Genomic DNA, 15766 nt, shown 5'->3' on the forward strand with positions numbered 1-15766 from the left:
GATGCTATATCAATAAAAAATTACTTTTACTTACTTATCATTGTGTAGCTGTTACAGACTGAATTTGGAAATTTTGGAAATTTGAATTTGCGTGAAAACAAGCTGAGGAATTATTAACAAATACTAGACTTTTAATGGATAATTTGTTTTACTGTAAACACATTTAGAAATCCCTTTTATAGTCTTCCTGACCTCTTAAAGCACTTTAGACTATAACATTTAAACAGCACCTGACATACGTGGCTTATTTACAACCAACATTGATATTTTTGGACTGTGAGGAATAAGCCAGAGTGCTCTGAACACAGCAGGGCTTGAACCAGGAACCCTCTTAATAAGAAGTGACAGCACTAACCACAATGCCACCATTAAATGCTTAAAACTAGTGGTGTGCGATACTGCATCGCCGATACCAATACTTTTCTATAAATAAGGTGGATGCGTCATTGAATTGCTAAATCTCAATTAATTTTCATGACCTTAAGTGTCTTTTGTGATGTTTCCTTTTTTATTATTAAATAGTTAAATCCCAGGACATAATTAGGACAAAGTTTATAATTAAATAGAAAATGCTGTATTATCAATTTTTTAGAAAAATCTTAAATTAAAAAGTGCACGTAAACCGGTAAACAAATTAAAACAAACAAGTCCTGTTGAGAAGCCCCCAAAGCGTCACGTCACGTGACAGCGCAACATCTGAACACAAGAGGGGGGAGGGGGGGGGGCAAAGTGTGCCTGCTCTGCGCTGACACAGGAGCGGTGAGTCTGGCTGTTTCGTCTTTCATCTGCAGCACTGCAAACAAGAGCGGAACTTAAAGTAAAGAATCGATCTCATCAGGCTATCTCGATCCGATAGTGATGACGACTTGGTATCGATACAATCAATATTTGGATCGATCCGCCGACCACTACTTAAAACCAGAGTACAGAAAACCTGGCACGTGCCTTTGACCAACAACAACTTGGTTTCAAAACAACATACGTTGCAGAGGTGGAAAGTGACAAAGTATAAATACTTTGTTACTGTAGGTAAGTAGAATATTCAGCTATCTGTACTTTATCTCAGTAGTTATTTTTCTTGTTTTTTACTTTTTACTTTTACCCCCCACATTTCAACACAAATATCTGTATTTCTATACAGCAAATTCAAAAGTGTTAAATGTTTTGGTGTTAATAGTCTTCTTGCAAAAGTAGAGTTAATTTTACTCTAAGCAGAGTCACATTCTTTTAATGTAACTCTGAGGTGTAAAATGATAGTAGTTAAAATCGAGTGTTAAAAATGAGTGTTTCTCTGTCAAATCTGGAGGTGTTACAATGGAAACATTAACTCTTGACCTCTTAACTCTGAACTCCTACAGGGGCTATGACACCAACAGAGTAAATTCACAGACTCCGCCCCCAGCACGGCTCCAATCGAAGCTGAAGTGAAGCCGTTTCAGAACATTTTGCTCTACATATTTGAGTTGTTTGCCATGCTTGGTAAGTCATGTTTTCAAAGATTGTTTCAATTATTATTATGAGCTTTTACTTCTGTGGCTCTTTGGAGTTGAGACAAAGCTGTGTGAAAGGCATTAGCCATGTTGCTCGCTGATAGCATAATATTCTGTTTTAGCTAGCTGAAAGGTATTGTTTGCGGGCAAATACCACAGCCTTGAAAAAAGCTTGCATGTGAATTTTCAGTCAAACTTTTGGTCAAATACACCTAAAACAATGTCTAGAATGTGAAATGTTGGTATAATGGTGCTACTTGGAGCCTGAAAACGATCGCCCATAAAAAAGCGAGCAAACAGCAGTAGCAGACGTCCTGACTGGGTTCTACGTTAGCATAGATCCCTCCAGAGTTTTGTGCACACAGTTTAGGTAAAAATGAAAAAGGTTGAGGTTTTACATTTAGTTCAGTATTACCTGTTGTCTGTGTCTTTGTCTTTTGGGAAAATACTTTACACAAGTAATGGCTCAAAAAGGATTCCTTTTTTTTACTGTGCTACAATTGTTTACTGGATTATTTGTGCCATTAATTAGTGTCAACTAATTTTTATTCAATCTCCACACAGGATATGCTTGTGAAGATGGAATATGGGGGAGAGCAGAAGTGCGTTGAAGTTCCACAAAGGGATGAATGAAGGACATGCATATTGTATTGAAGAAATAAGTGATGAGATGCTGTTATTTGCATTTACCAGCTCACCTATGTCAGACCTTTTGATAAACAAAATTCTAATGAAAGTGAGAACATGTATACTGTTACATCTTTCAGAAAATGTTTTGAAATTGTGGTGCACAGTTCAGAATAAATGTTTTTCAAAAACCATTGCGTCTTTTTAGTAAATGTTTATTTCCAAAAGAAATTTCTAGAAGTTCAGAACAGTAAAATTCCCGCTTTTTAGAATGAATTAGAAGATAACTCTTACGTAGTTAAACTAAAATACTCTTTGAGAGTTAATATATAAACTCTTAACACCAAGTGTTAAATTATCAACTCCAGACAGATTTGGTGTTTAACACTAAATCAGAGTTAACGTACCAACTCTCCAAAAACAGTTAAATTAACACTCTCTGGTGTGGACCCATATAGACACTTTAATAGTGTTGAAATCAAATCCGACAGTGTTAATTTGGACATGCTGGATTTGCTGTGTACTCCTGACATTTTCAAATCAGGCTCATTACTTTAGGTTCAAAGGTATAATTTATAGCGTTATACTCAGTAGTTTAAGTGGGCCGGGAATGGGTGCAGGTGTCTGTATGTTGTAGTGAGCATCTAGCTTAACCAGCTCTATCCTGGCCATTTGTGGCCACTTCACTTTTCTTTTTTCGACCATTTTCATTCTGTTAATGCAAATGGAATGAAACTTCCCAAAGGTGTGTATTTTTTTCAGATTTTTTAATTTTCAACATCAGCTCCTTAATAATGTCAATAATATTCACTATACACCAAATTGTTCCTCTTGGCTCTATCGTGGCCATTTTTGGCCAATTGAAACCCATTATAACCACCTTTTTTGATTCCTTGTTATTGACAGTACTAAATCATACAATTTAGGGTAAATTGCTTTCATTCTAAACTCAACACATGAAAATTGTATTTTTTAATGTTTTTTACCAAATTACATAATTTACCCATTTTTGGCCAAGCAAGCGATTTCATGTAATAATTCTCGTTTCTAGTAGCGGCCTTTGATGGCTTACCACACTCCAATGGACCAAAATAATGAAACAATTTTGACATAGGTTTGATCTTAAGGATCTAATAGTTTGTGTTTGTGCATGACATCCTTAATTTCCTTCGGGATTAATAAAGTATTCTGATTCTGATTCTGAAACATGTATTTTCAAGATAGACTGGAATAAATTATGACACATCAAACATTACATAATAATGGATTGGATTTATATAGCGCTTTTCAAGGCACCCAAAGCGCTTTACAATGCCACTAGTCAGTCACTCTCACATTCACACACATAGGCTGCAGTGAATTTCTGTGGATGCAGGCTGCTGAGCTTTGATGTTCCCAGTCAAACTCAGCTTTGAAGCACATGTTAAAAGCACTTTTACTCTTGTATTTTTCATAAAAAGATACCATACTCAAAATATTAACTCAACAAAACAAAACAAAACCCGATCACAGGACATTTTGCAGAGTTCAAAGCTGCAGCTGCAGCACAAACAACAACAAAAACTGTTTATAAACGTGTCCTGGAGTTTATGCAGGTGCAGACAGTGCTACTGCTGTAAGTAAGCCTAACAGCTTCCAGATCATTTATTCTTCAAGCAGTCCTCTGACCTTGAAGAAAACACATCTGCCCAAGATGAAGAAACTTCTTCTCCAGAAGATGAGAGGACAATTTCCAAAGAAGCTGACCACCAGGGCCGTGCAGAGAGGTTTAAAGGGGCGGGTGCTCAAAGTTAAAAAGGGGCACATTGAACCAGGCTGAATAACAACAACACACATTCATCAAGAATCTAATATGGGCAACAAGGCAAAGCAAACGTAACCAATGTTTTAGCTGTTGAGGGGTTGCTGCTGATAGTGCTGGAGGGCAGGGCTGTGTTGATCTGAGACTGTAGACATTAAAAAGTCCAGAGAGATGGTAGCTGATTAAACAAGTGTCATGAGATAATAACAAAATGCAAAGATTGGTGACAGCGCTTGGAACCATAAGGCAACAAAAAACTGTGAGAAATAATTTAGGCTCTGCCTGTGAATCACTCTTTGCTTCTCTTCTTCCTTCCATCCCATCATTTCATATATCACTCTCCACTTGCTGTCCATCTGAGAACAAGGCACAACTTGCTATTGCAATAAACTATAATCTAATTATCCACACCTAACAACTCTTGCACTTAATCTATAATAAAATGATGACAGAAAAATGTTATAGCCCTGCCTTTAGTAGCCTCACACAGCTCCTGCTGTTTCCTCCTCATGTCCTTACCAGGCACGTCTGGACAATGTTATATCATGAGTAATACTTTAAAAAAAAAATCCATCTAAATAAAACACACACATGCACGCACACACAGTGACATTTTAGACCTTCTTCAGAATACTGTATATACTATGGGCATCATGGTGCTGATCCAGAATCCTTACATTATTATTTATTACTAGAGCTACAATAATAAAGCAATGAGGAGGGGGAAGTAATAAATATGAAATAATGTATTTATGATGATTCCATTTGTTTCACTATCCACTCTGTGCAGGGCAAAGCTTATTACATTTTTAAACTAGAGATACAATCATTTTACTGCTGTAAAATCCAAATTTTGTCTTATTCAAAATATAAATCTAATATAATCTGCTTCTTAATGTATGTTCTTTAAAATACAGCGTGTGTTTTTAATATATTATAATTATAATAATGCATAATTGTGAACATGCATATTAGATCGTTTTTTAGTGAAATATAATCCTTCCAGAAAGGCAGGAAAAGCCCGGAAACTTACTTTAAGGCTAAATATGTTTCTAAATACTTTAAAACTAAATATGTTTCTAAATACTTTAAAACTAAATATGTTCACTAAAACGGTGACAGAGCTACAGACCCATGACAGCCTTACACAGGTAGCCAGCAGCTATGACCAGCACTACTTGTGCAGTTAATAAAAGGACAGGTAATGTTTGTCGTGCTGTTGCACACACAGCACGCTCGTTTGTTTCAGTTCGTCAGTTGCAACAAGACAGCTTACCAACGTGTACGTAATAAGCTAATACTCCTGTGTGCTACACACTTCAGTGTACGCTGTGCACCTACTTACTGGTTGTGTCGCATCAGTCTGTGTCTCTGAGTTAACTTGTGTTTCTCCTGCAGCTCCGGACGGCAAAAAATGCGCGTGCTCTTTGTGAGCTCGTTCCCGGCTCGTAACCAGCGCGTTCTGCCGTCAAGGGCGATCATTGGTTAAATGTGATCATTTGACTGATGCAAGCCAGATCCTTTTATTTAGCAAAACTATGATTAATAGTTAAATATTATTGTTGAGGGGCACAGACAGGACTCCGCACCCACACACACACATTAAAATTTTTTCTTTTTAAAAAAAAAAGTTGCCTCAACAAAAGGGCACTTTGGGCACACATCAGGAAAGGGGCGGGTGCTCAAGCCCCTCTAGCCGCCCCCCCCCCCCCTCTGCACGTGCCTGCTGACCACATTACCACTGATGATGAGTACTAGCCAGTGCCTGAATCCTCTTCTTTGGGGGAGGATTGGGGTTGGGGGGCATGGAGGTGGAGGCTGAGCAACTGATGGAAAAGAACATAGGAGCATTTTCTGAGACCGAGGAGCCGGTGACTGAGTGGATCCCTCATGAAAGGAAAACCATGTGGGTCCCACCACTGAAGAGAGACTGCTCTACAATCCAGTACCCACTGGTATCAAACCAGGGCTCACCCTGTATGCAGTTTCCTGCATTAGCAGCCAGAGATCTACTTTTGACTTTTTTAAAACAAAGGAGATCTTTTAGCTGCTGTGCACCCTTACGAACCTGCACAGGAGGCGAAGGTGTGAGGATTGTAGATGAAGTGGAGATGTAAGCCTACACCAGAATAAAGCAATGTATAGCATGTTGGATGACAACACTGGAAGTTCCCAGGAAGTAAAAAAGGGATGGGGTTCAGACTCCAACTGACGGAGGAGCTCCGAGGACAACGTCTTTACTTCAGTCACATTGGCAGAGGAACTCCTCAGATCATAGCTGGACTGGCCATCGGGCATTTGTCCGGTGGGCCGCTGGCGATTTTTTGTTTTATGGGCCGATGGATTTTTTTTGTTTTTTAGGAAGTGTATATATAATGAAAGGTGTTGGATTGGCCAATTGGTCATGATCGACTCTGGGCTGGACCAATTACAGCCGAGGAGGCCGGATGCACCCTCCCCCTTGTTTAGCAATCACGTGATTTTCGCGCATTGCATGCTGGGAACTCGTGGCAAAACAATCCAAGTACCGCATCAAATGCAAGCATTTGCAGCACCGCAAAACGTTCATTCTCCGGTTCCAATACCTTCTTGTTTTTTCTTTGCTGCACAAAAAAGGAATGTACAAAACAAAAGGAGAACAATGCCGGTCCGTACAAAGACAGACTCGACGAAAAGACAAAGAAAAGATACGAGGAAAAAATCAAAGGAGGGTCAGACCCTTACGAGCACACAGAGGGACAAAATACATTAGCGTGCTGCCCAACTTTCACCACGCTCAGATTTATAATTATACGGTTCTTGGAGTGAGTGCATACACTCATGAAGTTTAGTAACTTCAGGTCACTGCAACAAGCCCAGGTACAGTTTACCGACGGATGGGTACAGGACCTTGAAATGCACCGTGTGGAACGAAAGACCATGGTACGAACAAAGGTAAGTTTACCAGTCTCACAAATCGTTTTTGTCAGTGTACCATGGTAATAACAGAAGCGAAACGCAATATTGTGTCAGGACAATTCACTATTTATGCACAGTAAACAAAGGAGCATAGCGCGACAATTTCTGTTCAGCGCCAGACTTGCTTGTAACCTATATCACCAATTATGTTAAGAAAAATGATGCATTAACTACTGCAAAACTCTGACCTTTGTGGGAATGCTTGGAGCAGACTAACATGTGAGCTGGAGTGTTCTGAGACGTTATATTTGGTATATCCAGACCATCCGTCGGCTCTTACTTCGGAAACATGGCTTACAAAATTTCTCTTCAACGACGTAATCCGATAAAAAAAGCGATCTCTTTACCCGTCGGCTTCCCGTGGCTGTCATGCGACCGGCTATTGCAGTTAATAATACAACAGCTTCTTGACATTTTTTGGGTTTCTTTTTATCGCTGTGTAACTGAGTTCAATTGAAAGCCTGCGTGCGCTAGTACCTCTTGCCACAAGTTCCCAGAATCCTTTGCGGTTTTACCCCTGAATGACGTCACATTTTCAATCTTTATCCTGGTGGGCCGGTCTCTAGTCAAAATGCCCGGGCCGATTTTTTGTCCCAGTCCAGCCTTGCCTCAGATGAAAACTGGCACAGGGGAACAAACCAGAGCTTCCTCCCCAGCTCCAGTTGCAACAGTGAAAGATTTTGTTGTCTGTCTTTCGCTTCACCAAAACTACCACGGCGATATCCCACATGCCAAAGCAACAGAGGAATGCGCTTCTTTTGACCACAACACACAGGGAACCAGCAGTTAGTGATGGGTAATAGAGGAAGCCTGGAAGCAAGAAGCAATCCTGGACTACAATAGGCACAAATACAGCTTGGATAACTTATCTTAAACTATTATCTTAAACTTAGAGAGGATGCTGGCACCTCGAGTTGTAGAAGGAAAACTAACTGATGGCTGATGGCTCTTTCCTCCAATCTCCTGGATGTCTTGGGATACGATGTCTTTGTCCCACCGGAAACAACTTCACTGAAGTGGGGGAGTGCTCTACAACCTACAAATGAAGAGTGATCCTGGGAGAGCTGGGACACATGCTTGTGACCTCAACAACTGCAAGACACCCTTGTCCCTAATTCCCAGCCACTTCTGCCAATGATCTCAAGATACAGTAGTCTGAACCAGAGTGTGACCCACACCCCACCATCAAAATGAGAAGAAGGTGCAAAAGGTGCAAAAGCGTAGTAATAATACATAATCTGACTGGTATTCAAAGGGTATAATATATGAATATGAATTATAGTTTGGTTTTCATGACTAGGAGTGGTGCTAATTAAAAAAATCAAGTCAACGAAAGTAGAAAAATGTTTTAATATATATTAATTTTATAGTATTTGGTAAACATAAACAGGGGGTGGCCACGAACAAGCTGAGAGGGATTTTTCTTGTTTTTCTGTCACTGCAAAAAAACCCAAAGATGCATAAAACTCATTGATACTTTTAATTATTGCTATGCATCTAACCTCCACCATGGTTAGAAAAGAAATCAGTTTGCATGTATTATTTAGAAAAAAATGGGGATTTTATGCTTTTATCCCTATGTAAATCATTAAAATTATGTGATTTAACTGGTATTTAAAGGGTTAAAATTATGGATTTGATTGAAATTTTGGTCTTGATGAACAGCACTGATGCTAATCTTAAAAACCAAGTCAAAAAAAATAATACAAGAAATTTCAGTAGCAATGCAATTATATACAATTGCGAGATTTGAGGTTGTCTTCCGGCTAGTGCAGTGGACAAACAAACTGGTGTTTAAAGGGTTATAAATTTAAAAAGTAATAATTATCTTATATTTATGAAAAGAACTGAAGTTACTTAAAAGCCTTATGCAGAAAAAATGGCAAAAACAAAACAAAACATAAAAATAATAAAAAATTACAGACCTAATCTGTTGGCCACTTTTGGCCACGAACAAGCTGAAAGTGATTTTGAACAAACCAGAGGGTTAAGAGGGATAAGCATAAAGGGAATATTGTTTTTACATTAAATAACCTTTCTACAACATGTCTAATTAGCTCAACAAACATCAGCAAACAAACAAACTAGCTAAAGTTCCTGACTTAGTTCCAGGGACAAAAACAAAGGAGAGCTAACTTCACTCAGAAATAGTGAAAGATCTAAGAAAAGGCAAAACAGGACAGGAAGAAGAGAGGTTACATTTAAATTTAAGGGCTGCTTACTAACACTGCAGATTTAAAAATTATATGTAATGTCATGTGAAGCATCCTGCAAAAAGTAAGTATACTAATTTTGTGTTATTCAAATGTTGTATTACATTCTGGGTAGTTTTTTGCAGGATAAACAGGTTAGCTTACATGTGGTGATTTTTTACTGTAAAGCACTGTGTTGTGCACTGATACACTGTGGCTGTGGTACTTATGGCTACTGTTGGGTTACATCAAGTGTAGCACAGATTAATTTACATTTAAGATGATGATGCTTAGATTCATTCAGTGAATTCAATCATTATCCTACCTTTATACTGTTTATTATAAAGAACATATACAGTATACTATTAGTGTATGAAATGAAACTCAGCCAAGATTAGAAGCTTAGAAGCATCTAATTCCATCTTGTTGAGTTCAGATGTGTAAATCCACAAAGAGCAGCGGGTCAGTTGATCACAGCTTGTCCACTAAGAAAATCTGTCAGAGTTCATGTCAGAAATCATTGTGAGTTGTTGATATTTTCCCCATGCTGAGCCACTACAGCAGATCTTTGTGTTCCCTCACTTGCAGACTCTCACTTTAACCCCTCATTGTTCTGTTCAGGTGTGTGTCCCACTCTACCATGTAGGCAACAGAAAATAGTATTTTTTTTTTTTAATTCTCTTTTACTGCTTGTGTCCTAGGTAACAGATTCAAGTACATCCATTAGAATTTAGGTTTGAATAAAACTAGTATTTAGTCATGCACTAATATTATATTTGCAGAAGGTCCAGTTACCTGTGCACGAAAATAGATGATAGAATTGTCTTCACTGAGCTACTTTTTACTTTCTTGCTTTATGTCTATGGTATTCACTTTTACTTGAGTAAAGAAGTTGATTCAGTACTTCAAGATTTACTGGAGTATTTCTTAACACAAGTATCTGCACTATACAATGTCTGTACTATGCATGCCACCTCTGTTGAAATAGCATGCATATATAAAAAATTAGTATGAGAATTACAACACAAAATGCTTTCTCAATCTAAGCAACACTTCAAGTAATACACAGTGTTGTCATTCAGACAGATATTTTCCATTCATTCTGTTCCTTTGCTGTTTGCTTGTCTTACCTTTGAAATCAGTTCTTGTAAGGATGATAGTGGTTTTAAGATATAATGAAACAAGCCTTAATCAGACAATGAAACCGGATGGAGGTTAATTTTGAAAAAGACCAATGCAATGACAACATTTACCTTCTCAGGAGTGTTTTTGTTTAATAAAACAGAAAAATTACCTTCTTTGCTCCTGAGAGGACTAAGGTTTGATGGTGTGTCAGTGCTGGCTTGCACACAGTACACCTCCCGAGTCTGAGTACCACCTCCACACATTCCTGTATGGTTTCCACGTCGGCGGTCCTGCTGGCTCAGTAGCATGTCCACCTTGCACTCTGTCCATTCTGTGGTCTTCCAGCTGTACCTGCGGATGTGTGACAACAAGAAGAATATATAGGTATAGCTCCTTTGTGAATCAATAAATAAACTGATAACATGGAACAACATTTTTGCTCATTATTTTCTAAGAAAGATGCAGATACAAGCAAAAACTATCAAACTGTGAAGGTGAAGTACAGCTATTGAGACCATTAATCAGCGAGTCGCACAGCCTACTTGATAATAGGCTTAATTTTCTGACTATCACACATACTTTCAGCTTTAAGGAGCTGAGCAGGTCTTCTGTGCCATTGACAAGTTGCTGCTTGTCTTCCTGCAGCGACTGCTGACATATTAATTTAGTGTTTCTGACCATGAAACAACGGTCAGAATAGAATCAAATCAAACTAGCACATGACTTCGAGTAAATATATGGTTTATAAAAAAATGTGTAAACATGCATCATGAAGGGGCTCATAGAGACCACAACAGTTTTCAATGAAGTGTACAATAAGAGTAAAATTGCTGTATATTATTTATATAGGTGTGTGAGTTGATTAGAGTATTATGTGAAGGTAATCCTTTAAATAAGGAAAGAAGAAAAGAAAAAGGTGCTAGCAGAGAGATTTAAAAGTAATTAGAAAAAGGAAAACATTTTTGAAAATGACAGAAAGGAAGAGAATGACTGTAACTAAAGTGGAGTGAGTGTCATGGTCCCCGTGCCTGTGCAGCCGGCCCCGCAAGGCTACATGTGTTTTTGTTTACTCTCCCTTTCTCTTGCCTCTCCGCCTGGGCGGAGCTCACTGCGGGCTCCCGCCCTTGGCCCTCACACCTGTTGCCCGTCAGGCTGCCATTATGTGTCTGCCATTTAAGGCCGAGACGCAGTCTCAACGCTGGATGATTGTGTGAGACACATTAGTGAGCCTCTAGCCTCAGTGAAGTTTCCGTGTGTAAATCTGTGATTCTGCGTAACCGATCTCTCTTGTGAGTAGTTTTCCTGGACCCGTAACCTACCCGCTGTGTGGACATGTGTGAAGAAGAGAGCATGTGTGAGAGAGCTTCCCCTTCTCGGATTTTCCCCCTGGACCCTAGTAACTCCGAATTTCCCCCACTGTATATATTCTGCACCTGATGATTGTGTAAATAAAACTGAACTCTGCTCTGCGCTTGAGTCCCCGCCATCGCTTGTGACAGTGAGCTGATTCTGAGATCATTTGGATCAAATGATGCTCCACCCCATATGGCAGTACAGATGTAGGCCTTAAGCAATTAATGATCCAGTAAGTGTGACTAGAAACAGAAAATGTAAAAGAGAAAATCTTGCTAAGCACCAATGAGGGTGCCCTCCAGTGGACTAATCGACTATAAGTGATTCATGAGTTAATAATAAGTATAACTAGAAGCAAAAACCTTAAGACCACACATGTATAAGCAAAACAAGAAATTAGATGTGACCGAGCATGCTTGAATGTGGACATTGTTAGGGATAGTAATGTTTATATAGGAGCACTGACTGTGATTGCTGAAATTAACAATCTATAATCTACGGGCAGTGGTGAATAATATATTGGTGATACAATGTAATCAGGACAAAACTGATAATAAAGTTATGAATAAATAAATAAATAAATAAATAAATAAATAAATAAATAAATAAATAAGGCAAATTAAACAGGATATGGTATAAATGCAATAAAAAATAGACAGGCTAAATACTGTACTATGTAAACTCATATTAAACAATAATGGGATATCTATAAAGAAAAAAGGGAAGTAGCAGTAAAGATGAAATCATTGCCTGAATATAAACTCAAAACAAACAGAAACTCAAGGAATGAGAACATTTTTGGGTTTAGTATTGAAGTATCAAGATGATGCTTTGGTAAACACATCACTGCAGACGTGTTTACCAAAGCCAAGCTGCAGTAATCGAGCAGATTGTGTAATCAGCCACACTCACAGCAGCCCTAGAGTTAAATCCATTTTTGGGAATTCCAGAGGTTTTTGGAATGAAGATGTAAATAGCAGCATGTGAACAGCTTTTCCTACACTAACACAGCCTCTGATAGTCAGAGAGGTGAATGACCCCATAATTCTAAATGTTCCAGGAAGTTTGGCTCCTTGGTCACAGGAGAGGAAAGCCTGGTTAAGAGCACAGAAGCATCTTGTGACAGCAGAGTGGCTGAAGAGCTGTCGGCATTGAAGGACTGGATGGAGTACACAAGGAGCGAAAAAATTAATGCTGACCAAATAGCAGGCAGAGCTGACCAACTGGAAAATGAAATCAGAGAAACAATGGAAGCTGAGAAACAACCAGATAGAATAGATCTGCACGTGTACCATACACACCCTATTTGCTAGAGAAATTAATAAACCAGAGATGTTGGAAGAAATTTCTGGCACATGTAAAAAGTGTGGTCGAGGGGATACAAAATGAGAGAGCTGGAGCAAAATTCAGCCCCTGTGGCATCCCTCACCAGATCTGGGGGTCCAAAGGCTCATTGAGTGGAACATGAAAGAAAACTCTCTCCGAAAAGAAAAGCAACTACATAAACACATCCTTCACTTTCCCAATGACTTTTCTCATCACAGAGTGAATCCTTTTAAAGATCCATTAATGAATCAAAATAATAATCATTGGTGCCAGAAGGAAGTCCTTTTGATCACTCTTCTGGCCCAAAAGAAGATCCTACTGCAATCTAGGGTTGGCAGATAAGCTGGCAGACCTCACTGAGGGTGCAAATTAATTTATCAGTGCTTTAGAGGAGAGCAGTGCTGGAGTAATGCTGGAGACATCAAAGTTCTGTTAATGCATGTGGTAGGTAAACGCGTTACTGGAGATGTGTTTACCAAGGCTAAGCTCCCACAGTTATGCCAAAGGAAAGACAGTGAAGGGTTTGGAGGACATCACACAGACATGTAGGAGGTACTGAGAACATTTTATCCAGAAAGAGTAGACCCCTCCAGAGTGAAGGGAGAAAAAATTACAGATGATTAATATCTTTCCAAATTTCTTCACAACTTTCAAAGCAGATTCAAAGGTGAAACAGGCAGTATTTGGAACAGAAACCCTGTTTAAGGTAATGACAGTGGAGGCCATGCTACATGAAGTGCAAAAGTGAGTGGAAATGTGGTAGGCCTGAATAAGCTGGCATGGCTGTTGGTTGTAGATCATATTGTCCATCATGTTAACGATTAGGAAAAACACCAAGCAAATAAAATGAACAAATGTTTGACAAATAAACTGAGACAACTAAAGCTGGGAAAACTAACCAAACAAAAGAAAGACAAGATGAAAGGTGCTGTTGGTGACCACTGATCCAGAAGCAAACCACAAGCACCAGCTCTAGCTGTAGCAATGCTGCAACCTTCAGCACATCATTAATCCAACAGGTCCTTGAGGCAGATGAGGTATGAGTTAACATGACCAACAACCAGGACTAAGGCAGTCTGGACAACACCAACTGTATAATCATTCTCATCCCACACTTCAACAGAGTGAAGAACTCATTGTTATTTATTCCTGGTGTCTTACTATTTATATTTTATTCCTGAACATTTGGCGTGGAGCACCCATAATTTTGTTGTACACATACAATGACAATAAAGGGCTATTCTATTTTAGTGCAAATAATGTATGTTGGGGTTACAATTAGCATGGTCATTGAAGGAGAGACTATCCCGTTAAACAATAGATCGACTCTGGTATGACATGAATTGAACTTACTATTATCAATACTAGATGAAGACCCATCATGCATTGGTGATACCGTGCTTGAATGAGTCACATAAACTAGGTCCCATGTGGGAATCTGCTCTGAAAGTACTTGAGTGGATTCTACCTGAAAATAAACAAATTCATGTTTCAGCAGCAGTGATTGGTACCATTAGAATATTGATAAATGTTTGTGATGGCAGCCAAGAGCCTGGTGAGTAAGACAACCATGGAAATTACTCTACAGCAAGCAATAGGTATCCGCCCTCTATTGAAGTGTTAATAAATCATAAGTTTCTGCAATACAACAATTTTTAGCAATTCAACATCCTGACTCCAAGACTATTGTTTGGTCCGTTGCCTCAGAGCAATCAATGCATCATGAATCACTGCTTCACACTGTTGTTTCTGATGCTCAGCTGTATACTGTGATTGATTTGTGTTCAGCTTTTTTCATTTACCCTTGCACTGCCGTGTGAAGGCTGTGTGCAGGCAGGAAAAGGACCCAAAGTGCAGACTCACGGCAGGCAAAAGTGCACTCCAAAACTCAGCATTGATTGCTGGATGACAAAACGTAACAAAAGCCCAAAAACACAAAACACTGGGTCGACGACCCAGGCACCCTAACATGCACCTTGATTCACAAATTCTCTTTGGACAGTAGTACACCTATACCACCTGACCTAGGTTTGAATTGCAATTCAGCCAACAAAAACACACAGAAGTGTCTTGGTAGACAACTTTGTGGGGAAAGGATGCTGATGACTGTCAGATCTATGTCCCTTTAAAGAAAAAAGGCACATACTCTACACAGCCATTACTTTAGTGTCTCGATGACATTGAGGCTTGGATGTCTCTTAACTTTTTAAAATTCAATGATAGAAAAACAGAGGCGATGGTTTTTGGTAGCCCCACCGAGACCCCCGATGTGTATTTAGATACCTTGGCACAGTATGTTAAACTAGCTGTCACAACCCTGGGGGTCAAAGTGGACTGTGATCTGAAGTTTGAAAATCAGATTAAGGCAGTGATAAAAAGCTAGCTTATTTCAGCTCAGGCAGCTGGCAAAAAAAAGCCATTAGGACACATTTCCCCTATTTTAGCTTCACTTCACTGGCTGCCCATTTCTTTTAGGATTCAATTTAAAATTCTTTTATTTGCTTTTAAAGCTCTCCGTGGCCTAGGCCCATCTTATCTCTCTGAGCTGCTACAGCCTTATACACCCACCCGCTCTCTCAGGTCAGCTGATCAGCTGCTCCTGAATGTACCCAGGACTGGGCGTAAACTTAGAGGAGATCGTGCTTTTGCTGTAGCAGCTCCCAATCTCCCTTTAGAGATTAGACAGGCCACTTCCCTGCCTGTTTCTTTACCCTGGCCTTTGACACCACGTGAGATGTGGGCTTTTAGTTTTATTTTAGTTGTTTTTAGTTTATTCTTTGCTGTTTTATCTTGTTTTCTTTTTTAATATAGGGCTGTTTTAATTTTTATGTATTATGTGTTTGTTTATTTATTTTTGGTGTTTTCTTTTATTCTACTGTTTTGACTTATTTTCT

The 15766-nt window shown here is 39.1% G+C and overlaps 1 protein-coding gene and 1 long non-coding RNA gene across 2 annotated transcripts in view; one reads left to right on the plus strand and one right to left on the minus strand.

Annotated features, from left to right (window-relative positions):
- Window positions 1–15766, minus strand: part of LOC146644401 (thrombospondin type-1 domain-containing protein 7A-like) — a 214261-nt gene that overhangs the window by 141402 nt on the left and 57093 nt on the right. The window contains exon 4 of the mRNA XM_085395316.1: window positions 10363–10544. Within this exon, the coding sequence (XP_085251442.1) occupies window positions 10363–10544 (182 nt within the window). The remainder of the gene's footprint in view (window positions 1–10362; window positions 10545–15766) is intronic.
- Window positions 973–2479, plus strand: LOC146644404 (uncharacterized). The gene is made up of 3 exons (XR_014909227.1): window positions 973–1029; window positions 1359–1479; window positions 2055–2479. It is a non-coding gene; the product is annotated as an uncharacterized LOC146644404 (long non-coding RNA).

Source organism: Rhamphochromis longiceps, linkage group LG22 (genome assembly GCF_057381845.1).
Source record: "Rhamphochromis longiceps isolate RC_006_pf linkage group LG22, R_longiceps_female_GT1.1, whole genome shotgun sequence".
NCBI classification, from domain to species: domain Eukaryota; kingdom Metazoa; phylum Chordata; class Actinopteri; order Cichliformes; family Cichlidae; genus Rhamphochromis; species Rhamphochromis longiceps.